This window comes from Gadus macrocephalus, chromosome 12, assembly GCF_031168955.1.
Source record: "Gadus macrocephalus chromosome 12, ASM3116895v1".
Classification (NCBI taxonomy): Eukaryota; Metazoa; Chordata; class Actinopteri; order Gadiformes; family Gadidae; genus Gadus; species Gadus macrocephalus.
In genome coordinates this window covers 248,942-271,408 of record NC_082393.1, presented here as the reverse complement: position 1 = coordinate 271,408, position 22,467 = coordinate 248,942, and the positions used below count along the sequence as shown (strand labels likewise).

The window sequence follows — 22,467 nt, the reverse complement described above, 5'->3', positions numbered from 1 at the left end:
CCTACAAATCCCACAATGCACCTCGGCCGTGACGCTCTGAACTCTCGCCGGCTCGTGTTTTCGGTGAAGAAGCCAAGATGTCAGCGCCCATGGAAGTGATCGTGAGCACGGACTCGTCCTCCCTGCTGTGGAACTGCACGGTGTCGGACCTCCACTCCGGGGCCAACCTGGTCTCCTACCGGGGGGGAAACACCTCGGCCCGTGGCCTGGCCGTCCTAGACGACCGGTGGCTCCTGGGGGCCCAACTGGGCAAGAACTTCATCAACGTGTGGGAGATACAAAGGAAGGTAGTACCGAATAATACTACCTTTAATACTTATACTCATCTGATGTGAGTTACTCTCATACTCAACACAACCGTCTTCATGTCTATACAGCCAATACTAAACTCTATGTGGTGATCTAACTTTAATATACTCTATTTACCCTAACATACCCTGATAAACCCTAATCCTCTTTAGAGAGCTAGGGTTAGCCCCTAACCGTGGCCCTTTCTAATCCTCCTTAGAAAGCCCTATTCATAAAATATATACCAACATTAATTAGTCTACTGAATTTAATGGTGATAAACTGTACTGTGTGTGTGTGTGTGTGTGTGTGTGTGTGTGTTAACTCGGTGTGTTGATCTCAGGACCAGCTGCTGCAGAGGATGGTGTGTCCCGGGGTGGTGACCTGTCTGACCGCCGCCCCCAACGGACTGTTCCTCGCCGCCGGGATCGCAGAGGCCCTCTACCTGTGGGAGGTGAGCCGGGACTGGCTGGTGACTGACTGACTGACTGACTGACTGACTGACTGACGACGGACTGACTGGGGACGGACTGACTGACTGGGGACTGACTGACTGGGGACTGACTGACAGACTGGTGACTGACAGACTGGTGACTGACAGACTGGTGACTGACTGACTGACTGACTGATGACTGACGACGGACTGACTGGTGGCTGACTGACTGGTGACTGACTGACTGACTGACTGACAGACTGGTGACTGACTGACAGACTGGTGACTGACTGGTAACTGACTGACAGACTGACTGACTGACTGACTGACTGGTGGCTGACTGACTGGGGACTGACTGACTGGTGACTGACTGACTGACTGGGAAGGCGCAGTGGGTAGACGGCGTGACTGACAGACTGGTGACTGACTGACTGACTGGGGACTGACTATGGACTGACTCACTGGGAACTGACTGACAGACTGGTGACTGACTGACTGGGGACTGACTGACTGGGGACTGACTGACTGACTGGGGACTGACTATGGACTGACTCACTGGGAACTGACTGACAGACTGGTGACTGACTGACTGGGGACTGACTTACAGACTGGTTACTGACTGATTGACTAGGGACTGACTGACTGGGGACTAACTGACTGGGGACTGACTGACTGGTGACTGACCCCTCTTGCCCATTGCATCCGTCAAAAGACGGATCCCATCGACTTTGAATGGGGCAGAGCCGCAATGCATTGTGGATCCATCCGTTCCGTTATATCCGTCGGCTCCGTCATGAAAGTTGAACAATTTTCAACTTTTCAGGCAGTGACGAATCCGTCATCCAATCAGATCGCGTATGCTCGGGCTTGGCTGACGTATGTCTCTGCAAAGACTCCTCCCCCATCTGTCAGCCACGCCTTCCGTCATCCGCTGACGGAAGGCGCAGTGGGTAGACGGCGTGACTGACAGACTGGTGACTGACTGACTGACTGGGGACTGACTATGGACTGACTCACTGGGAACTGACTGACAGACTGGTGACTGACTGACTGGGGACTGACTGACTGACTGGGGACTGACTCACTGGGAACTGACTGACAGACTGGTGACTGACTGACTGGGGACTGACTGACTGACTGGGGACTGACTGACTGGGGACTGACTGTTGACTGACTCACTGGGAACTGACTGACAGACTGGTGACTGACAGACTGGTGACTGACAGACTGGCGACTGACTGACTGGGGACTGACTGACTGACTGACTGGGGACTGACTCACTTGGAACTGACTGACAGACTGGTGACTGACTGACTGACTGGGGACTGACTGACTGACTGGGGACTGACTGACTGACTGGGGACTGACTGACTGGGGACTGACTGACTGACTGACTGACTGGGCCAAAAAAATATTTTTGTTTGGTTCCGGTTTCCGACCGACCCTGTCAATTTATGTGCGACCCAAATTATTTTATGAGCTTTCTAAAAAAAAAAAAAACTGACTGACAGACTGGTGACTGACTGACTGACTGGGGACTGACTGACTGGGGACTGACTGACTGACTGGGGACTGACTGACTGACTGGGGACTGACTGACTGACTGACTGGGCCAAAAAAATTTGTTTGGTTCCGGTTTCCGACCGACCCTGTCAATTTATGTGCGACCCAAATTATTTTATGAGCTTTCTAAAAAAAAAATATATATATATTTTTTGCAAACTATAATTACGTTTTGGTACAGCACCTCTTCATTCTGTACAAGGATGAGCGAATTTTCTCGTTTTTAAATGAAAACAACCTACCTATCATTCGCTGCCGCTGAAAAAATAAATTCCCTACCTACCCATGACCTCAACTGACAACCAACAGGAACCAAACTTTTTTTTTTTTTAGGCCCTGGGGACTGACTGACTGACTGGGGACTGACTGACTGGGGACTGACTGACATGGGACTGATTGACTGGGGACTGACTGTTGAATGACTGACTGGGGACTGGGGACTGACAGACTGGGGACTGACTGACTGGTGACTGACTGGGGACTGACTGACTGACTGGGGACTGACTGGTGACTGACTGCCTGTAGGAGGTGAGGCAGCCCTCATCAAGCTGTCGATCAGTGGAGCGGATGTCACTCAGCCTTGGGATCATGTCTGATATCTAGATTAGTCTTTATTAGTCATTGTGTTTCTGACCTTATGTCTACAATATTATTATTACGATTATTATATATTAGTTATTATTTATATCATATCTTGTCATTCTTTGATATTCAAATGTGTAACTGGAACATATTATACCTCATCAGTCTAGATGTCTTTAACAATCTTATTCTTATTTAATGGTAGCAGACATTACCAGTAGATAGCAGATACTGATCTCTAGGTTTAGACATCACCAGTGGATAACGGATACTGATCTCTAGGTTTAGACATCCCCAGTGGATAACAGATACTGATCTCTAGGTTTAGACATCACCAGTGGATAACAGATACTGATCTCTAGGTTTAGACATCACCAGTAGATAACAGATACTGATCTCTAGGTTTAGACATCACCAGTGGATAACGGATACTGATCTCTAGGTTTAGACATCACCAGTAGATAACGGATACTGATCTCTAGGTTTAGACATCACCAGTGGATAACGGATACTGATCTCTAGGTTTAGACATCACCAGTGGATAACAGATACTGATCTCTAGGTTTAGACATCACCAGTGGATAACAGATACTGATCTCTAGGTTTAGACATCACCAGTGGATAACAGATACTGATCTCTAGGTTTAGACATCACCAGTGGATAACAGATACTGATCTCTAGGTTTAGACATCACCAGTGGATAACGGATACTGATCTCTAGGTTTAGACATCACCAGTGGATAACGGATACTGATCTCTAGGTTTAGACATCACCAGTAGATAACGGATACTGATCTCTAGGTTTAGACATCACCAGTGGATAACGGATACTGATCTCTAGGTTTAGACATCACCAGTGGATAACAGATACTGATCTCTAGGTTTAGACATCACCAGTGGATAACAGATACTGATCTCTAGGTTTAGACATCACCAGTGGATAACAGATACTGATCTCTAGGTTTAGACATCACCAGTGGATAACAGATACTGATCTCTAGGTTTAGACATCACCAGTGGATAACAGATACTGATCTCTAGGTTTAGACATCACCAATGGATAACAGATACTGATCTCTAGGTTTAGACATCACCAGTGGATAACAGATACTGATCTCTAGGTTTAGACATCACCAGTGGATAACAGATACTGATCTCTAGGTTTAGACATCACCAGTGGATAACAGATACTGATCTCTAGGTTTAGACATCACCAGTGGATAACAGATACTGATCTCTAGGTTTAGACATCACCAGTGGATAACAGATACTGATCTCTAGGTTTAGACATCACCAGTGGATAACAGATACTGATCTCTAGGTTTAGACATCACCAGTGGATAACAGATACTGATCTCTAGGTTTAGACATCACCAGTGGATAACAGATACTGATCTCTAGGTTTAGACATCACCAGTGGATAACAGATACTGATCTCTAGGTGTCGACGGGCGGCCTCCTGGCGGTCCTCAACAGACACTACCAGGACGTCAGCTGTGTGAAGTTCACCGATGACTCCTCCCACCTCGTCACCGGAGGCAAAGACAACCTGGCCCTGGTGTGGCGCCTCGCCAGGTACTGTGTGTGTGTGTGTGTGTGTGTGTTTGTCATGGTGTGTGTGTGTTTGTCATGGTGTGTGTGTGTTTGTCATGGTGTGTGTGTGTGTTTGTCATGGTGTGTGTGTGTGTGTTTGTCATAGGGTGTGTGTGTGAAAGGGCTTTGACTCCGAACTTTGTGATTCGAATATAATTAGAATATCAAAAAATAAATCAAAATTCGAACGAATATTAGGCAGCCCTTAATATTCGAACCTGTTATGGGTGCGTGCTACCGCCACAGTATACAACGGTAGTTGGAGTCTGGTAACGAACGAAGAAGAGATGGCTGACCCGACACTACCAACAACGGCTTAGAAAGACGCCGTAGAAAGCGGCGAAAAAAAGAGACATTAAAAAGAGTAAAAAAGTAAAGTAAGTAATTAAGTAAAAAGAGACATTTTTAATTTAATAGCAACGATGACAAGACGGAAAACAGGTAACTTATCAAGGTAATTTTGCCGGCATCTGAGGGGAGATACGTCATCTCCAAACATCCGGTGGAGTTTCGGCGGTGTTCGGAAGCGTTCAGAGGCGTACGCATAGCTGTAGACCGTACTACACTGTCAAGTGTAATACGGTCAAGTAGTAGACACTGAACAGAAATAGTATGTACTAAGTATTCGGATTCAGCCCAGGTCTTACTGAAGGAATTTAAAGGCCCACTATGCAACTTCGGGCATTTCTTCGCTGTTTTCTTGGTTTTGGCACGCACATTTCTCTACACAACGCCCCCTACAGCTTCGTAGTAGATATTTCACAACACTGTCGTAACAACTCGTTGACGACCCTTCCCCATGCACTTCTACGCGAGCCATGTGCATTTGTTTTCAAAGAAGCCGGCGAATGCGTGGAGCCATGTCCGAAGTAGATGTTCATAAAGTGTAGGCAATGTTATACATTTTTAAAAGGGTGTATTTGTATTGCAATAAACATAAATCCATCCTTTTTTATAGTTGACGGGGAGAATTTATATCCTAGATTATAATTGTTTTATCTTAGGTTGAACAGAACAATCAGTGTAAGAGGTTTGGCCAACATAATAATCTAAATAAACAAGAACCTGGATTCGGGGATTCAGTCTGTATCTGGGGGACGAGACAGATGAACAGCAAAACACCCATGGAAACAAAGGTGTTTATATGGTTGCAACCAAGCAAGCTAGAAACATACAGGGCTCACAACAAAACGGTCGAGAAAACAATTTTTACAGGGCCCACAACAAAATGGTTGAGCAAACACATTTGTACAGAGACTATCAACATCAAGAATACCACGAAGACAAAGGCCACCCAAGGGTACTTTCAATTTCAAAAGCAACACGGCCGAGTCGGCGTCTGATTTGCAGTGTTCTTTTTCTTTCAGTTCACGCTATTCCTGAAAAGCTTGCCCAACGTTTACTCGTGTCTGGCCTCTCTGCCGGTCAGTCTCCCTTTTCTCTTCTTCTGTTCCTCCGACATTGGGTTTCTCTGTCTCTTTTTAGTCGGCTGATCTATGATGAATATAACAATCCCTTAGTAACTTGACTCTTAGCCTGTTATATTAAGGTAAATCAAGCCAAAAAAGTTGCATAGTTCCCCTTTCACTCGTGTCTGATCTCTTTTCTGGTCCATTCTTCTTTTGTTCCACCGACGGTCGCCTCTTGGGTCCCTTATCAGTCGATTGATCCATGATGAATGCAACAATTGCCTCGCAACTGGCTGTTTATATCTAGCCGGTGCCATGTTTGGGTGTGTGTCTGTGCCGTAAAGCATTTTCGAAACTACAATCTGACTACATTTTCGAGGATACTTCCGCTCGTCACATCCGGATTGTGTCGGTCCGAACAGAGCAAGTTGCATATGCGCTTTTTCACTGGAGAGGCGACATGGGTAAATGACACACCCACCAATCGACCCAGAAATGGATGCAGAACCATCAGCATAACTCTCAACCTGCATACTTAATGTAATTTTGGCAAAAAAAGTTGCATAGTGGGCCTTTAATGGTCAGAATATTATTAATAAATATTTGAATATTAATAAACAAACGAACTTCGAATATGATTTTTGGGAAAGGTAGTCAAAGCCCTAGTTGTGTGATGGTGTGTGTTTTATCATGGTGTGTGTGTGTGTGTGTGTGTGTGTGTGTGTGTGTGTGTGTGTGTGTGTGTGTGTGTGTGTGTGTGTGTGTGTGTGTGTGTGTGTGTGATTTATCATGGTGTGTGTGTGTGTGTTTTATCATGGTGTGTGTGTGTTTTATCATGGTGTGTGTGTGTGTTTTATCATGGTGTGTGTGTGTGTTTTATCATGGTGTGTGTGTGTGTTTTATCATGGTGTGTGTGTGTTTGTCATAGGGTGTGTGTTTATCATGGTGTGTGTGTGATGGTGTGTGTTTGTCACGGTGTGTGTGTGATGGTGTGCGTTTGTCACGGTGTGTGTGATGGTGTGTGTTTGTCATAGGGTGTGTGTGATGGTGTGTGTTTGTCACGGTGTGTGTGTGATGGTGTGTTTGTCATAGGGTGTGTGTGATGGTGTGTGTTTGTCACGGTGTGTGTGTGATGGTGTGCGTTTGTCACGGTGTGTGTGTGATGGTGTGTGTTTGTCATAGGGTGTGTGTGATGGTGTGTGTTTGTCACGGTGTGTGTGTGATGGTGTGTTTGTCATAGGGTGTGTGTGATGGTGTGTGTTTGTCACGGTGTGTGTCCAGTGTGGTGCAGCTGGACCAGGGCTGCAGCCCCGAGCCTCTCCACGTGCTGTCCCGCCACTCCCTCCCCGTCACCGACCTCCACTGTGGGCTGATGGGGCCGCAGGCCCGGCTGGCCACAGCCTCGCTGGACCAGACCGTCAAGGTGGGGGGACTGACTGACTGGTGACTGACTGGTGACTGACTGGTGACTGACTGACGACTGACTGACGACTGACTGACGACTGACTGACGACTGACTGACGACTGACTGACGACTGACTGACGGACTGACTGACTGACTGACTGGTGACTGACTGACTGACTGGGGACTGACTGACTGGTGACTGACTGATGACTGACTGACTGACTGGTGACTGACTGACTGGTGACTGACTGACTGGTGACTGACTGACTAACTGGGGACTGACTGACTCATTTACTGGTGACTGACTGATTGGGGACTGACCGGTGACTGACTTCCATGCCTCTAAAGCAGATGTTATGGTGGCCTCTAAAGCAGATGTTAAGGCGGCCTCTAAAGCAGATGTTATGGCGGCCTCTAAAGCAGATGTTATAGCGGCCTCTTAAGCAGATGTTATAGTTTGCCTCTAAAGCAGATGTTATGGCGGCCTCTAAAGCAGATGTTATGGCGGCCTCTAAAGCAGATGTTATAGCGGCCTCTAAAGCAGATGTTATAGTTTGCCTCTAAAGCAGATGTTATAGCGGCCTCTAAAGCAGATGTTATAGCGGCCTCTAAAGCAGATGTTATAGCGGCCTCTAAAGCAGATGTTATAGCGGCCTCTAAAGCAGATGTTATAGTTTGCCTCTAAAGCAGATGTTATAGCGGCCTCTAAAGCAGATGTTATAGCGGCCTCTAAAGCAGATGTTATGGCGGCCTCTAAAGCAGATGTTATGGCGGCCTCTAAAGCAGATGTTATGGCGGCCTCTAAAGCAGATGTTATGGCGGCCTCTAAAGCAGATGTTATAGTTTGCCTCTAAAGCAGATGTTATAGCGGCCTCTAAAGCAGATGTTATAGCGGCCTCTAAAGCAGATGTTATGGCGGCCTCTAAAGCAGATGTTATGGCGGCCTCTAAAGCAGATGTTATGGCGGCCTCTAAAGCAGATGTTATGGCGGCCTCTAAAGCAGATGTTATAGCGGCCTCTAAAGCAGATGTTATGGCGGCCTCTAAAGTAGATGTTATGGCGGCCTCTAAAGCAGATGTTATGGCGGCCTCTAAAGCAGATGTTATGGCGGCCTCTAAAGCAGATGTTATAGCGGCCTCTAAAGCAGATGTTATGGCGGCCTCTAAAGCAGATGTTATGGCGGCCTCTCGTCTCCAGCTGTGGGAGCTGGGCTCAGGAGAGCTGCTCTTGTCGATCCTGTTTGACGTCAGCATCATGTCGGTGACCCTGGATCCCTGCGAGTACTTCCTGTTCTGTGGAGGAAGTGATGGAAACATCTTCCAGGTGTCCCTGTGTAGTCAGGTACACTCACTGGCCTGATTTATCTATAGATGGATGTATCTAAAGCTTGTATAAGCATCTGTGTAACAGGAAATCAACGTGGCTCAACTTGTGTGTGGACGTGGTTTTAACAGGTTGGTTGTTTATGTTTTGGTTTCATTTCAGAGTTTAAGCCGAGATAAAACGTTCCAGTCAGAAAGCGACGGCAACCAGGTGTTCAAAGGACACAGGTAAACTAGTAAAACAGGTAGAGGCTAAGACTCTTGTGAAGTGTACTGCTGCTTCCCTCTGATTGGTTGTCCTGGACAGGAACCTGGTGAGCTGTCTGTCGGTGTCGATGGACGGGACGCTCCTCCTGTCGGGGTCCCACGACGAGACCATGCGGCTCTGGGACGTCCAGAGCAGGCAGAGCCTTCGCTGCTCCGCCCAGAAAGGTGTGTGTGTGTGTGTGTGTGTGTGTGTGTGTGTGTGTGTGTGTGTGTGTGTGTGTGTGTGTGTGTGTGTGTGTGTGTGTGTGTGTGTGTGTGTGTGTGTGTGTGTGTGTGTGTGTGTGTGTGTGTGTGTTAAATGGTGTGTGTCTGCTACAGGTCAGGTGACCACCTGCTCCATCATGGCCGCCCCGGCCAACATGCTGGTCCCTCTGGGGGCTCCGGCCGCGCCCCTGCCGCGCCTCAGCCGGCACCTGGCGTCCTCCCAGCACGCCGAGGGGCCCGACTCCGGAGACGTCTGCCTGCGCCTCGGCCTCCACACACAGGTGTGTGTGTGTGTGTGTGTGTGTGTGTGTGTGTGTGTGTGTGTGTGTGTGTGTGTGTGTGTGTGTGTGTGTGTGTGTGTGTGTGTGTGTGTGTGTGTGTGTGTGTGTGTGTGTGTGTGTGTGTGTGTGTGCTCGCTCTTACAGGTTGTGTGTCTGTAGGAGGAGGAGTCGTATCTTCAGAAAGCAGAGAAGCTCTTCTCCACCATGACGGCCATCACGGACAAAGTGAGTAACCATGACCCCTGACCTCTAGCCCCTAATGACCCCTAGCTCACTGACCCCTAGCTCACTGACCTCTAGCTCACTGACCTCTAGCTCACTGACCCCTACAGACCCCTAGCTCACTGACCTCTAGCTCATTGACCCCTGACCTTTGCCCTCTGTCCCAGCGGGTGGGGGATGAGGACGGCTCCAGGGTGCGTCTGGCCGAGCTGGAGGAGGAGGTCCGCACCCTGAAGAAGGTCAACAAGGACCTCTACAGCTTCTCCGCCCACCTCCTCACCTGACTCCTCTTCCTCCTCACCCGACTCCTCTTCCTCCTCACCCGAGTCCTCCTCACCCGAGTCCTCCACCCCCTCACCTGACTCCTCCTCCCCCTCACCTGACTCCTCCTCCCCCTCACCTGTCTCCTCCACCCCCTCACCTGTCTCCTCCTACCCTGACTCCCTCACCTGACTCCTCCTCCTCCTCACCTGTCTCCTCCTCCCCTTCACCTGACTCCTCCTACCCCTCACCCTCACCTGACTCCTCCTCCCCCTCACCTGACTCCTCCTCCCCCTCACCTGACTCCTCCTCCTCCTCACCTGACTCCTCCTCCCCCTCACCTGACTCCTCCTCCTCACCCGACTCCTCCTCCCCCTCACCTGTCTCCTCCTCCCCCTCACCTGTCTCCTCCTCCCCCTCACCTGACTCCTCCCCCCCTCATTAGTGTAATAACCTGAATGTTTTGTACAATAAAGCAGATGTGTTGAAGATTGTGTTGTTGTGTGCGTGTAACTAGTGCTGTTCATTAGTTAGTTCACTGATTAGTTAGTTACCTTGTTAGAGCAGAGCCAGGTTAGTTCAACTAACTATGAACTAGCCTGTCCTAGCTGGTTATGCTAACCAGAGCATGTTCTAAATGTGTTCTGAGTCCTCTTACTGTCAGTAAAGACGAGTCCAGGAGACATTTGAGTGCAGATAAGGCGATCGGCACACGTTTACTGGAGTAAATAATCAGAATACATTAAGAGTAGTACTACCACAGAGCCAGGTAGTACCACCACAGAGCCAGGAAGTACTAGGTGAGTGGTAGTACTTCAGGCACCACATCATCGCGGGACCAGCAAGAATCGGTTTCATATATTTTAATGATGGGAGACTTTGTGACTCGTCTCCACGACGACGGGCACCTCGTCTCTATGGCAACAGGCCTACAGGAGCATATGGGTGTGGCGATAGACATTCACTGACCCTTTAGTGTATGAGGGTAGCTCTGCCTGTCATGCTAAGCTAACGGCTACACACAGCGACACCTAGGCACTCCATTTCCCAGAATGATTTGCAAAGGCCACTATACAAGTGGTGGCCAGTCCGATTCCAACAAACTCCTCACCATGGCAACAGGGGGGAGGACAGGGGCATCCCAGCGTCACGTGTGTACGTGTGTGTACGTGTGCGTACGTGTGCACGTGTTTGATCAGGAGAGGGCGGGGGTCTCCGTCTGGTCATTGTCTGTGGCAGAGCTTTGTCTGAGGGGTGTGGCCTGTGGGGGCGTGGCCAGCCAGTCTGTGGGTTGAGGGGAGGGGCTTATGCTTAAAGGCTCTCCTATTGGAGGACTAGGGCATGGTGACGGGGTTGACAGCTCTGTGCTGCTACTAGCTCCGCCTACACTTTTATCTTCTGACCCTCCTCCTCCCTCCCCCATCCCGAACTCTGACCCCGCCCCCCTGTCCCCGAGACCTGCTGGGTTGTGGGCGGGGCTAGGTGGGCTGTGGGCGGGGCTTGGTGGGTGGTGGGTGGGGCCAGAGGAGTTGAGAACCTCTGTGATGATTGCGGCCGTCTGGGCGACCCAGTCCAGCCCTGGGGGGGCGGGGCCGGGGGCTGCGGGCTGGAGGGGGGCGGGGGCCGCGGGCGGGGCGGCCCCGGGGGGCGGGGCGGCCCCGGGGGGCGGGGGGGCGGGGTGCGTGTTGTTGTTGAGGTTGTCCTGCAGGGCGGTCTGGTTGGCCGCGCCCGCCTGCTGGTTCTGCAGCAGCAGCTCCTGGATGCGGATCTGCTGCAGGATGGCAGGAAGCTCGTAGTGGTGGAAGAAGTAGATCATGGAGTGCTGAGGAGGGAGGGGCGGAGTTAGGACAGGGAGGAGGCGTGGTTACAGTCAGAAAGGGTTACACCCTGGCTTAAGGGGTTGTCTGGGGGTTAAGGGGTCGTATGGGGGTCTACGGGGTCTACGGGGTCCTGGTCTAGGGGGTCGTGGGCTAGGGGACTGACCTGGATGAAGAGCCAGGAGGTGACCAGTGCCAGGCTGCTGTACTGCCCGTTGAAGCGGTAGTGGTACGCGTAGAAGGCAAAGTGGTACAGGTAGAAGAACCTGTGGAAACAACAAAGACTTCCGTCACCACGACACCTCCGTCACCACGACACCTCCGTCACCACGACACCTCCGTCACCACGACACCTCCGTCACCACGACACCTCCGTCTCCACGACACCTCCGTCACCACGACACCTCCGTCACCACGACACCTCCGTCACCACGACACCTCCGTCACCACGACACCTCCGTCACCACGATACCTCCGTCACCACGACACCTCCGTCACCACGACACCTCCGTCACCACGACACCTCCGTCACCACGACACCTCCGTCACCACGACACCTCCGTCACCACGACACCTCCGTCACCACGACACCTCCGTCACCACGACACCTCCGTCTCCACGACATTCAGTCTCCTCTTCGGGGAGGGGCTAGTCTTACCTCAGCCAATCAGGCTCCTCTTTTGGGAGGGGTTAGTCCAACCTCAGCCAATCAGGCGCCTCTTGGGGGAGGGGCAAGTCTTACCTCAGCCAATGTCGTTTGCTGGTGTTGGTATGGCAGCAGATGGCGTCGTACTGATCGGCCAACCACACGATGAGGATGATGTAGAACGCTGTGGTCGTGTCATTGAAGAACTCCGACATGATGGCCTCCATGCCTGAGGGGGGCAGCAGAGAGAAGGTCATGCTGGGGGCAGAGGTCAGAGTGCTGGGGTCAGAGGTCGGAGTGCTGGGGTCAGAGTGCTGGGATCAGAGGTCAGAGTACTGGTAAGAGTGCTGGGGTCAGAGGTCAGGTTGCTGGGTTTAAGAGGTCAGGGTGCTGGGTTCAGAGGTCGGAGTGCTGGTCAGGGGTCAGAGGTCAGAGTTCTGGGGTCCAGGGTCAGAGGTCAGAGCGCTGGGATCAGGGTGCTGGGGACAGAGGTCAGAGTGCTGGGGTTAGGGGTCAGAGTGTTGGGGTCAGGGGTCAGAGTGCTGGGGTCAGGTCAGAGTGCTGGGGTCAGGGTGCTGGGGTCAGAGTGCTGGGGTCAGGTCAGGGTGCTGGGGTCAGAGGTCAGAGTGCTGGGGTCAGAGGTCATCTTGGAGGTGGTGGTCTTACCAACGAGGGCCAGGATGACGGTGAGCAGAGGAGCCGCGGGGAAGGCGATGGTCATGTTCATCTCCAACATCTGGAGCAGGTCCACTGGGGGCAGAGGGGGCCGGTCAACAGCAGGTTAGCACCTCTCAACTAACGCTAGTAACTAGTAGAATGGTTTACAGCTGTTAACCAGGTCCACTGGGGGCAGGTCAACACCTGGTTAGCACCTCTAAACTAATGCTAGTAACTAGTAGAATGGTTTACAGCTGTTAACCAGGTCCAATGGGGGCAGGTCAACACCTGGTTAACTAATGCTAGTAACTAGTAGAATGGTTTACAGCTGTTAACCAGGTCAACACCTGGTTAACGCCTCTAAACTAATAGTAGTTAATGTAGTAGACTAGTTGAGAGGTGTTAACTAGGTTAACACCTCAACTAGGACACTAGTTACAGTTCGGTCTGCTCCACATCCATCCTACGGATGAGGTGCCCTTGAGCAAGGCACCTGAAACCCCCAGCTGCTCCCCGGGCGCTGCACCACAGCAGCCCACTGCTCCGGGAGGGCCGGTGTACCCCCATGTGTGTGGACCTGTGTGTGGACCTGTGTGTGGGGACCCCCATGTGTGTGGACCTGTGTGTGGGGACCCCCATGTGTGTGGACCTGTGTGTGGGGACCCCCATGTGTGTGGACCTGTGTGTGGGGACCCCCATGTGTGTGGACCTGTGTGTGGGGACCCCCATGTGTGTGGACCTCTGTGTGTGGACCCGTGTGTGGGGACCTCTGTGTGTGGGGACCTCTGTGTGTGGGGACCTCTGTGTGGGGACCCCCATGTGTGGGGACCTGTGTGTGTGTGTGTGTGGACCTCTGTGTGGGGACGACCCTAACCTCATCAGGGCCGTCCCACCGACTAGCGGCTCTGGAGCTTCCAGGAAGTGTGAAGAGTTACCTGTGAAGCGCTTCTTACCTATGAACACGAAGATTTGATGGTGGGAATATCTCAGCAGCATGGAGACGGACAAGGTCTGCTTGGACAAAAACCGCAGTTTAGCTCATCTGATCTGCATAAATCCCCCTTAACGTAGCTACCCAACCCCCTAGCCTAGCTAACCCAACCCCCTAGCCCAGGGGTCGGCAACCTTTGCCATGCATGCCACCACTGGCACGGGGCAGCATAATCATGGGCACTTGATTAAAAAATATTTAAATTTTATTATTATTATTAAAATAATTCACAGCACAATGCGGCAGCATAATCATTACTAGCTTACCCAGCCCTACTAGCTTAGCATACCAGCCCTACTAGCCTGGCTTACCCAGCACCCTAGCCTAGCTTACCCAGCCCTACTAGCCTAGCTAACCTAGCCTAGCTAATCCAGCCCTACTAGCCTAGCTAACCCAACCCCCTAGCCTAGCTAACCCTGTCCTACTAGCCTAGCTTACCCAGCCTTGCCAACCCAGCACTGCTAGCCTAACCTTGCTAACTCAGCACTGGTATCTCCAGGAGGGGACCTCTGAGATAGACCATCAGAGCGTAGCTCAGGCGTTCCTTACAAAGATGACCATGATGAGGAAGGCCGCCAGGTAGGAGGTCCGGGCCATCCACATGCTGACGAATCTGTAGTGTTCCCCGGAAACCACGTTCCTCAGGAACCCTGAAGGACACCAACAACACACAACTGAACCAGGTTCTCCTGGTCCTAGAGACCCCTGGTCCTAGAGACAGGTTCTCCTGGTTCCAGAGACAGGTTCTCCTGGTCCTACAGACCTCTGGTCCTAGAGACCGGTTCTCCTGGCCCTAGAGACCGGTTCTCCTGGCCCTAGAGACCGGTTCTCCTGGTCCTAGAGACAGCTTCTCCTGGTCCTAGAGACAGCTTCTCCTGGTCCTAGAGACAGCTTCTCCTGGTCCTGGAGACAGCTTCTCCTGGTTCCAGAGACAGCTTCTCCTGGTCCTACAGACCTCTGGTCCTAGAGACGGGTTCTCCTGGTCCTAGAGACAGGTTCTCCTGGTTCCAGAGACAGCTTCTCCTGGTTCCAGAGACAGCTTCTCCTGGTTCCAGAGACAGCTTCTCCTGGTCCTAGAGACAGCTTCTCCTGGTTCCAGAGACAGGTTCTCCTGGTCCTACAGAACTCTGGTCCTAGAGACAGGTTCTCCTGGTCCTAGAGACAGGTTCTCCTGGTTCTAGAGACCTCTGGTCCTAGAGACAGGTTCTCCTGGTTCCAGAGACAGGTTCTCCTGGTCCTACAGACCTCTGGTTCCAGAGACAGGTTCTCCTGGTCCTAGAGACAGGTTCTCCTGGTCCTACAGACCTCTGGTTCCAGAGACAGGTTCTCCTGGTCCTAGAGACAGGTTCTCCTGGTCCTACAGACCTCTGGTTCCAGAGACAGGTTCTCCTGGTCCTAGAGACAGGTTCTCCTGGTCCTACAGACCTCTGGTTCCAGAGACAGGTTCTCCTGGTCCTAGAGACAGGTTCTCCTGGTTCTAACCTTTGTTCTCCTCGTTCTCTGCCAGGGCCTTGACACTGGACATCAGGATGTCGTCGTATCCCAGGAACTCATCCAGAAGAAACCGACTGAAGCTGTCCCCAAAACACTGATCCTTCATGGGGTCTGAAGAAGAGTGTGAGCAGGTCATTATAATATAGAGCAGATCATTATAATATAGAGCAGGTCATTATAATATAGAGCAGGTCATTATAATATAGAGCAGATCATTATAATATAGAGCAGATCATTATAATATAGAGCAGGTCATTATAATATAGAGCAGATCATTATAATATAGAGTAGAGTATAATAATATAGTAGAGTATATCCTAATAAACAGTATAGTATATCCTAATATACAGTAGAGTACAGCAAAAATCTCTAAACTCAGTACAGTAACGTACCGAGCGTCACCACCATCACCGGGATGCTGAGTCTCTGTCTGGTGTTCTGGGACAGACGCAGGAACCCGTACTCCAGAGAATACTCCACGATGTACTCCTCCTGGGGCCAGACTACACACACACACACACACACACACACACACACACACACACACACACACACACACACACACACACACACACACACACACACACACACACACACACACACACACACACACACACACACACACACACACACACATACACATATGACAACACTGTCTAACCCCTAAATCAATGACTGGTCTGTACAGTGTATCCCCAACCTGCTCCTTAATGACCCGTCTTTGAACTGTCTAACCCCTACTGCTCCCTAATGACCGTCTATGAACTGTCTAACCCCTACTGCTCCCTAATGACCGTCTATGAACTGTCTAACCCCTACTGCTCCCTAATGACCGTCTATGAACTGTCTAACCCCTACTGCTCCCTAATGACCGTCTATGAACTGTCTAACCCCTACTGCTCCCTAATGACCGTCTATGAACTGTCTAACCCCTACTGCTCCCTAATGATCGTCTATGAACTGTCTAACCCATGCTGCTTACCTTTAGCAGGAGCCTGGCTGAATGACAGGTCCTGGCTGCCGTTAGCCCCGCCCCCTCCGCTCAGCGTGGGCTTCAGTCGGGGTTCGATGTCCAGCTGGAACTGAGAGACAGACAGATGGACGTGAGTTAGTCAACACATGAAGGAAGCAAACTGGATCGGAAGTTAACTAGCCAAGACGAGTCACTGAAGAACTCAGTTTGGACCGAATCCAGCACTCTTCAAAGTTATTTGGTATTCCTCATTAGACATCGACCACCTACAACATCTGACCAATCATCTCCCACCCTCTCTCTCTCTCTCTCTTAATGTGTTGTAGTGTTGTTTATTTGCCTTTTGTTAAAGTGTCTGTACTGTCTGCATGTATTCCTTTATTGTGAAGCATCTTTGATTACTATGAAAAGCGCTGCAAAAAAATATTATTATTATTATTATTATGGTGTGGTATCATATGATATTGTACCGTATGGTACGTATGGTACCATGTGGTATGGTACTAGGGCTGGGATAAATGATTATTTTTTAAACGATTAATCTAGCGATTATTTTTTCAATGCATCGATTAATCTAACGATTCATTTTTTCAGTTCGATTTCGATTCGATTCTCGATTATCTCCCCATTACGCCACCGGGAGTACCGGGAGTGCAGCCTGATGTGTTTTACTGAGACATGGCTGCACAGGGACATTACGGACCAGATAGTCTCCGTGGATGGCTTCCACACCATCCGAGCTGACCGGGATTGTATTGAGAGCGGTAAGCGGAAAGGAGGGGGGGTTGGCGTCTTTGTAAACAGCAGTTGGTGCAATCCTGGTCACATCACCATTAAAGAACAGCTCTGTAGCCCGGATGCTGAACTGCTCGCCGTTGGACTTCGTCCATACCATCTGCCTAGAGAGATCCCGCACGTTATCATTGTTGTACTGTACATCCCTCCCTCTGCAAACCCAACATCTGCCAGCAGCATCGTCCACACCACCATCTCCAAACTCCAGACTCAACACCCCAGTGCCCTCATCATCATTTCGGGAGACTTTAACCACGTCACCTTGGATAGAGTTCTGCCGACCTTCAAGCAATATGTGAGCTGTCCTACCAGAGAGGAGAGGACCCTGGACCTGATGTATGCTAACATTAAGGATGCATACATCTCCTCTTCTCTCCCCCCTCTGGGCAGGTCAGATCATAACCTGGTTCACCTCAAACCCTGCTATGTGCTTCTGGTGAAGAGGAAGCCTACGACCACAAGGGCTGTGAGGAGGTGGTCGGGGGAGGCTTATGAGGCACTGCAGGGCTGCTTTGAGGTGACTGACTGGCCTGCACTCTGTGAGCCCCACGGGGAGGACATTGATGGGCTTACAGAGTGCATCACAGACTATATCAACTTCTGTGTGGACTGCAATGTCCCTGCACGGCCGGGTCACTGTTATGCCAACAATAAGCCGTGGATCACCAAGGACATTAAGGCCATCCTGAATGAAAAGAAGAGGGCGTTCAGAGATGGCAACCGTGATGAGGTGAGGAGAGTGCAGGTGGTACTCAAACTTGCAATCAAGGAGGCAAAAGGCAGATACAGGAGAAAGCTGGAGAATAAACTCCAGCAAAACAACACGAGGGATGTGTGGAGTGGTATGAGAAACATCACTGGGTTCCAGAAGACTGGTGGCATGGGGTTGGAGGGCTGTGTGGACCGGGCCAATGAACTGAACCTATTTTTCAATAGGTTTGATACTGCGGCCCCTCCCCCACAAGACTCTGCTGCTGGCTGCCCAACACCTACTGCCACTCCACCTCCCCCTACTCCTTCTCCTTACAGACCTCTTGTCTGCCCCTTGACACCTCAATTCACTCCTACCTACTCCACCCCTCCTCCCTGCTCTGCATCATGTCCTCTACAACCTGAGGACCACACCCCTCCCCCAACTGTCACCTCTACAGTGTCCTTCACGCCTGACCTGGTGAGAAGACAGCTAACAAGACTCCACTCCGGCAAAGCTGCAGGCCCCGATGGTGTGTTGCCCAGGGTGCTTAAAAGATGTGCCCATCAGCTGTGTGGAGTACTGAGTCTGGTCCTCAGCCTGAGCCTGCACCTCCAGAGGGTCCCCGTGCTGTGGAAGACGTCCTGCCTCGTTCCTGTACCTAAGAAGCTGCGTCCCAACGGCCCTCAGGACTACAGACCGGTGGCCCTGACGTCCTACGTCATGAAGACCCTGGAGAGGCTCATCCTGGAGCAGCTAAGGCCTATGGTCAGGCCCTTCACTGATCCACTACAGTTCGCCTACCAGCCCCGCCTGGGAGTTGAGGACGGCATCATCTACCTGCTGAACAGATTCTACACTCATCTGGACAAGCCGGCAAGCACTGTGAGAGTCATGTTCTTTGACTTCTCCAGTGCCTTCAACACCATCCGTCCGGCTCTACTGGGTGAGAAGATGACTGCGATGGAGGTGGAGGCCCCCATCGTGTCCTGGATTGTTGATTACCTGACGGGCAGACCACAGTACGTACGCCTACAGAACTGTGTGTCTGACAAGGTGGTCAGCAACACTGGGGCCCCACAGGGGACTGTCCTCTCTCCCTTCCTCTTCACCCTTTTCACCTCAGACTTTAACTATTGCAACTATTGAGTCCTGCCACCTTCAGAAATTTTCTGATGACTCAGCAATGGTTGGCTGCATTGAAAAGGGGGATGACTGTGAATACAGGACTGTTGTGGACAACTTTGTCACTTGGAGTGAGCTGAATCACCTGCAACTCAACGTGACAAAGACGAAGGAGCTCATTGTGGATCTGAGGAGGGAGAAAACAGCAGCTGTGACCCCTGTTTCCATACAGGGGGTCCCAGTGGACACTGTTGAGGAATACAAGTACCTGGGGGTGTACTTTAATAACAAGTTGGACTGGAGTAGAAACACAGAGGCTGTCTACAAAAAAGGCCAAAGCCGACTCTTTTGCCTCAGGAGGCTGAGGTCCTTTAACATCTGCCGGACGATGCTGAGGATGTTTTATGAGTCTGTTGTAGCCAGTGCAATCTTCTTCGCTGTCACATGCTGGGGCAGTGGGATGAGGGTTGCAGACACCAACAGACTTGAAAGACTGATTAGGAGGGCCGGTGATGTTGTGGGGGAGGAACTGGACACCCTGACGACCGTGGCAGAGAGGAGGATGCTGTCCAGGCTTCAGTCCATCTTGGACAATGTCTCACACCCTCTCTACGACACACTGGCCCTGCAGTGGAGCACCTTCAGCAGGAGATTCCTCTCACCCAGATGCACCACAGGAAATCTTTCCTGCCTGTGGCCATTAAACTTTACAACGCCTCCCTTAGAATGTCAGACACCATCCCTCTCTGTAATCTCTGACCTCAAACAAGGACTATAATTCTTGCACCTTTTGCACAATACTGTACAATTCTTTTTGTACAGTGCTGTCTTTTGTGTAGGTATATATATATATATATATATATATATGTATATATGGTGTTGTATATATATTTATATTGTCCTTAAATTTGTTATTTGTATATTTTGTTTTTCTTAGGTTGCATCTTTTATCTTTTGTGTATGTATGTGTATTTATGTTGTATGTATATGTATATGTGCGTGTGTATGTATGTATATGTATATATATGGATATGGATATATATATGTTATATTTTATTTTATTCTTAATATTTATTTATTTATTTATTTGTGTATGTATATCTGGAGTTCGTGACAAAAATAATTCCCCTCTGGTATTATTAAAGTATTTATCTATCTATCTATCTATTAATTGACTAATAGCAATTAATACAAAAAAATATGAATTCCTTAACATTGCAATACATGTTTGTTGCCTTTAAATTCCAAAATAAAGGTGCAAAGTAATGCATTCTTAGAATACTACGGTGCTCGGTCATCTGCAGCTGCTACCGGGTGGCGCCTCTTCAGGTGCTGGTGTATTGCCGTGGTGCTAGAATGGAAAGCCATCTCCATTTTGCAAAGACGACATATCAAGGAATCGTTTCCTTTTACATTAAAGTCTTCCCATACTTTAGAGGAACGAGTGCGTGGCGCCTGGCACTTATGAAGGTCTGAGGAGCCGCTCGCGTTGCTGCTACGCTCCGGCGCCGCCATCTTAGTTTTGGGTTTTTAGAATCGACGCGCATTTTTCGCGTCAACGTAATTTATGCGTCGACGTCATCGATGACGTCGCCGCTTGTCCCAGCCTTATATGGTACCATGTGGTACCGTATGGTACCATGTGGTATGGTAAGGTCCCCTGTGGTTCCCCCCCCTAACAGCGCTACCTTCACCGAGCTGTTGTCAAACATCTCCAGAGTCATCTCCTCCTCCTCCTCCTCCTCGCCGCCCGGCTGCAGTGTGAAGACTCCGCCCCCTGTGCCCGGCTCCTCCTCCTGGCCCCGCCCCATCAGCAGCACGGGGGCCCGGGTGGAGTTCCTCTGGATCTCCACCCGCAGGACGCCGTCGCGGGGCCACTCCTCCCGCACCGCCTCCAGGCAGCGGATGGGTGAGCGGGAGAAGACGATGTGGATGTAGGCCAGGATGAAGAGCACAAAGAGAGCCTGGGGAGACAAAAGACCAGCATGAGACCAGCAGGAGACCAGCAGACCGGGAGACCAGCAGGACGGGCGGAGGAGTAGAGCTGGAGGTGCTGTGGGGGGTGGAGGTGTGTATATATATATATATATATTTTGGGGAGCAGCGGTCTACCCGCTGTCTAAACCTGTGATAGTTGAGTCGTTTTAGTTAATCCCTTTACATGTCACAGGTAGAGGAGGAGAAGTTACCTTCAGCAGGACGAAGAACTCAAACACCCTCCTGAAGGAGGGCGGGAACAGCCGCGCGTAGGTCACCGCCATCTTGAAGAACAGCGCGTGGAAGAGGCGGTCTCGGACGTTGATGAGGGGGTTCTGGTTGATGTTGGGGTTCCTCAGCCGGTTGTTGTTCAGAGGAACGTTGTTCCCGGGGCCTTGGTTCTCAGACATCTCGTTATCCCTTAGCTCCTCCTTGCTGGCACAACGATATCGGGGTCAGAAGCAGGAGTATTAGCAAGTACTACTAAGCCGAGTATATCTCCACGCCCCCTGGTGGCGGTCTAGAGGCCGACGGGAGACATCTGGATCTGTGCTCTGCTCAAACGCCCAGAAGACGCCAGGGGCGGATATCCAGGTTTCTCTTTCCACAAGCACATATGACCCTAGAAGATATCCTGATATCCTAACAACTCAAACAGTCTCTCAGCAGGCAGTGCATCAGAAACCAGTCAGCAAAGGCTTGACTGGTCACTTTATATCCTTTTACATGCAGTTCAAATCCATTCGCACCAACAAACCAAAAGTCTTACATTACACACGGTCTAGTTCTACTACTGTCAGTACAACTAGTACAATAACAGAGTTATACTCCTACTATCGGTACTAACTAGTGACTAATTAGTACAATAACAGATTTATACTACTACTATCAGTACTAACTAGTACAATGCAGGAAGATTTTGTTCTCTAGCTGTGCTGAAACCAAAGTTCTACTAATACTACCACTACTAACTAGTCAATAACTAGTACAGTAAGAGTTGTGACAATAGGATATCATCTTCTGCTAGCTGGTAACTAGTAAAATAACAGTTATACTACTAACTAGTACAATAAGTGTTCTGTAACCACAAGATGGTCTTCTCTAGCTAAACCACATCAATAACATCGCATCTCCTCCTCGCTGATTAAAGCGACTGGTCACCTGGAGGACAGACGGATCACCTCCCCGCTGTGTCAGTCCGAGGCCACACCTCTATAGATGTAGATGTATATATATATATATGCTTGTATAGATCTGTGTACCTGATGGTATAGTCATCTCTTAGATGACAGATCTTCAGAACGCCTCAGAGGAGCTGCTAGCTAGGGTTAGCTGCTAGCGCTGGCTGCTCGGTTAGCCGCCCCCGGGAGCTTTAAACCGGTTTAAACCTGTACTGTATCCGACATGTGTCTCAAAACCGAGCATCACATCCGATGTATGTCCTATGGAAAGATAATCGGCGTTCGCGAT

At 50.2% G+C, this 22,467-nt stretch overlaps 2 protein-coding genes and 3 long non-coding RNA genes across 22 annotated transcripts; 3 read left to right on the top strand and 2 right to left on the bottom strand.

The window, feature by feature from the left end:
- Positions 1–37: 37 nt before the first annotated feature.
- Positions 38–11,055, top strand: wdr18 (WD repeat domain 18). 7 transcript variants are annotated; one of them, XM_060068159.1, is made up of 11 exons: positions 38–287; positions 632–742; positions 4,309–4,442; positions 7,151–7,292; positions 8,472–8,615; positions 8,760–8,824; positions 8,904–9,028; positions 9,182–9,348; positions 9,508–9,573; positions 9,738–9,850; positions 10,131–11,055. In XM_060068159.1, exons 1-11 carry the CDS (start codon positions 78–80, stop codon positions 10,132–10,134), a joined length of 1,281 nt encoding a protein of 426 aa, XP_059924142.1. In that variant the 5' UTR covers positions 38–77; the 3' UTR covers positions 10,135–11,055. The 7 variants fall into 7 exon arrangements, with proteins under 7 accessions (XP_059924142.1, XP_059924148.1, XP_059924143.1 ...); XM_060068165.1 differs by having other exon boundaries at positions 9,508–9,576; positions 9,744–9,850; XM_060068160.1 differs by lacking the exon at positions 10,131–11,055 and adding an exon at positions 10,020–10,038.
- Positions 9,774–10,224, bottom strand: LOC132470014 (uncharacterized). 2 transcript variants are annotated; one of them, XR_009528556.1, is made up of 3 exons: positions 10,110–10,224; positions 9,921–10,010; positions 9,774–9,875 (listed from the first exon to the last, which is right to left on the bottom strand). It is a non-coding gene; the product is annotated as an uncharacterized LOC132470014 (long non-coding RNA). The 2 variants fall into 2 exon arrangements; XR_009528555.1 differs by having other exon boundaries at positions 10,089–10,188.
- Positions 10,513–22,400, bottom strand: tmem259 (transmembrane protein 259). 11 transcript variants are annotated; one of them, XM_060068147.1, is made up of 12 exons: positions 22,260–22,400; positions 21,210–21,432; positions 20,709–20,984; positions 16,419–16,518; positions 15,829–15,939; positions 15,425–15,547; positions 14,492–14,592; positions 13,905–13,962; positions 12,961–13,044; positions 12,391–12,523; positions 11,815–11,914; positions 10,513–11,653 (listed from the first exon to the last, which is right to left on the bottom strand). In XM_060068147.1, exons 2-12 carry the CDS (start codon positions 21,405–21,407, stop codon positions 11,027–11,029), a joined length of 1,911 nt encoding a protein of 636 aa, XP_059924130.1. In that variant the 5' UTR covers positions 21,408–21,432; positions 22,260–22,400; the 3' UTR covers positions 10,513–11,026. The 11 variants fall into 11 exon arrangements, with proteins under 11 accessions (XP_059924130.1, XP_059924132.1, XP_059924141.1 ...); XM_060068149.1 differs by having other exon boundaries at positions 21,210–21,428; XM_060068157.1 differs by lacking the exons at positions 10,513–11,653; positions 11,815–11,914; positions 12,391–12,523; positions 12,961–13,044 and adding exons at positions 13,387–13,523; positions 13,568–13,600; positions 13,719–13,752 and having other exon boundaries at positions 13,803–13,962.
- Positions 12,483–13,389, top strand: LOC132470016 (uncharacterized). The gene is made up of 3 exons (XR_009528558.1): positions 12,483–12,620; positions 12,915–13,216; positions 13,291–13,389. It is a non-coding gene; the product is annotated as an uncharacterized LOC132470016 (long non-coding RNA).
- On the top strand, positions 14,588–16,066 carry LOC132470017 (uncharacterized). The gene is made up of 2 exons (XR_009528559.1): positions 14,588–15,287; positions 15,326–16,066. It is a non-coding gene; the product is annotated as an uncharacterized LOC132470017 (long non-coding RNA).
- Positions 22,401–22,467: the final 67 nt, after the last annotated feature.

Coding starts and splice junctions, on each gene's coding strand:
- wdr18 (XM_060068159.1), top strand. CDS start 78: ATGTCAGCGCCCATGGAAGTGATCGTGAGCACGGACTCGTCCTCCCTG. Junction 4,443..7,150: donor CTGGTGTGGCGCCTCGCCAG/GTACTGTGTGTG, acceptor GTGTGTGTCCAG/TGTGGTGCAGCTGGACCAGG. Junction 8,616..8,759: donor AGGTGTCCCTGTGTAGTCAG/GTACACTCACTG, acceptor GTTTCATTTCAG/AGTTTAAGCCGAGATAAAAC.
- tmem259 (XM_060068147.1), bottom strand. CDS start 21,407: ATGTCTGAGAACCAAGGCCCCGGGAACAACGTTCCTCTGAACAACAAC. Junction 13,045..13,904: donor TCAAATCTTCGTGTTCATAG/GTAAGAAGCGCT, acceptor CTCTGCCCCCAG/TGGACCTGCTCCAGATGTTG. Junction 11,915..12,390: donor AGCAAACGACATTGGCTGAG/GTAAGACTTGCC, acceptor TTGTTTCCACAG/GTTCTTCTACCTGTACCACT.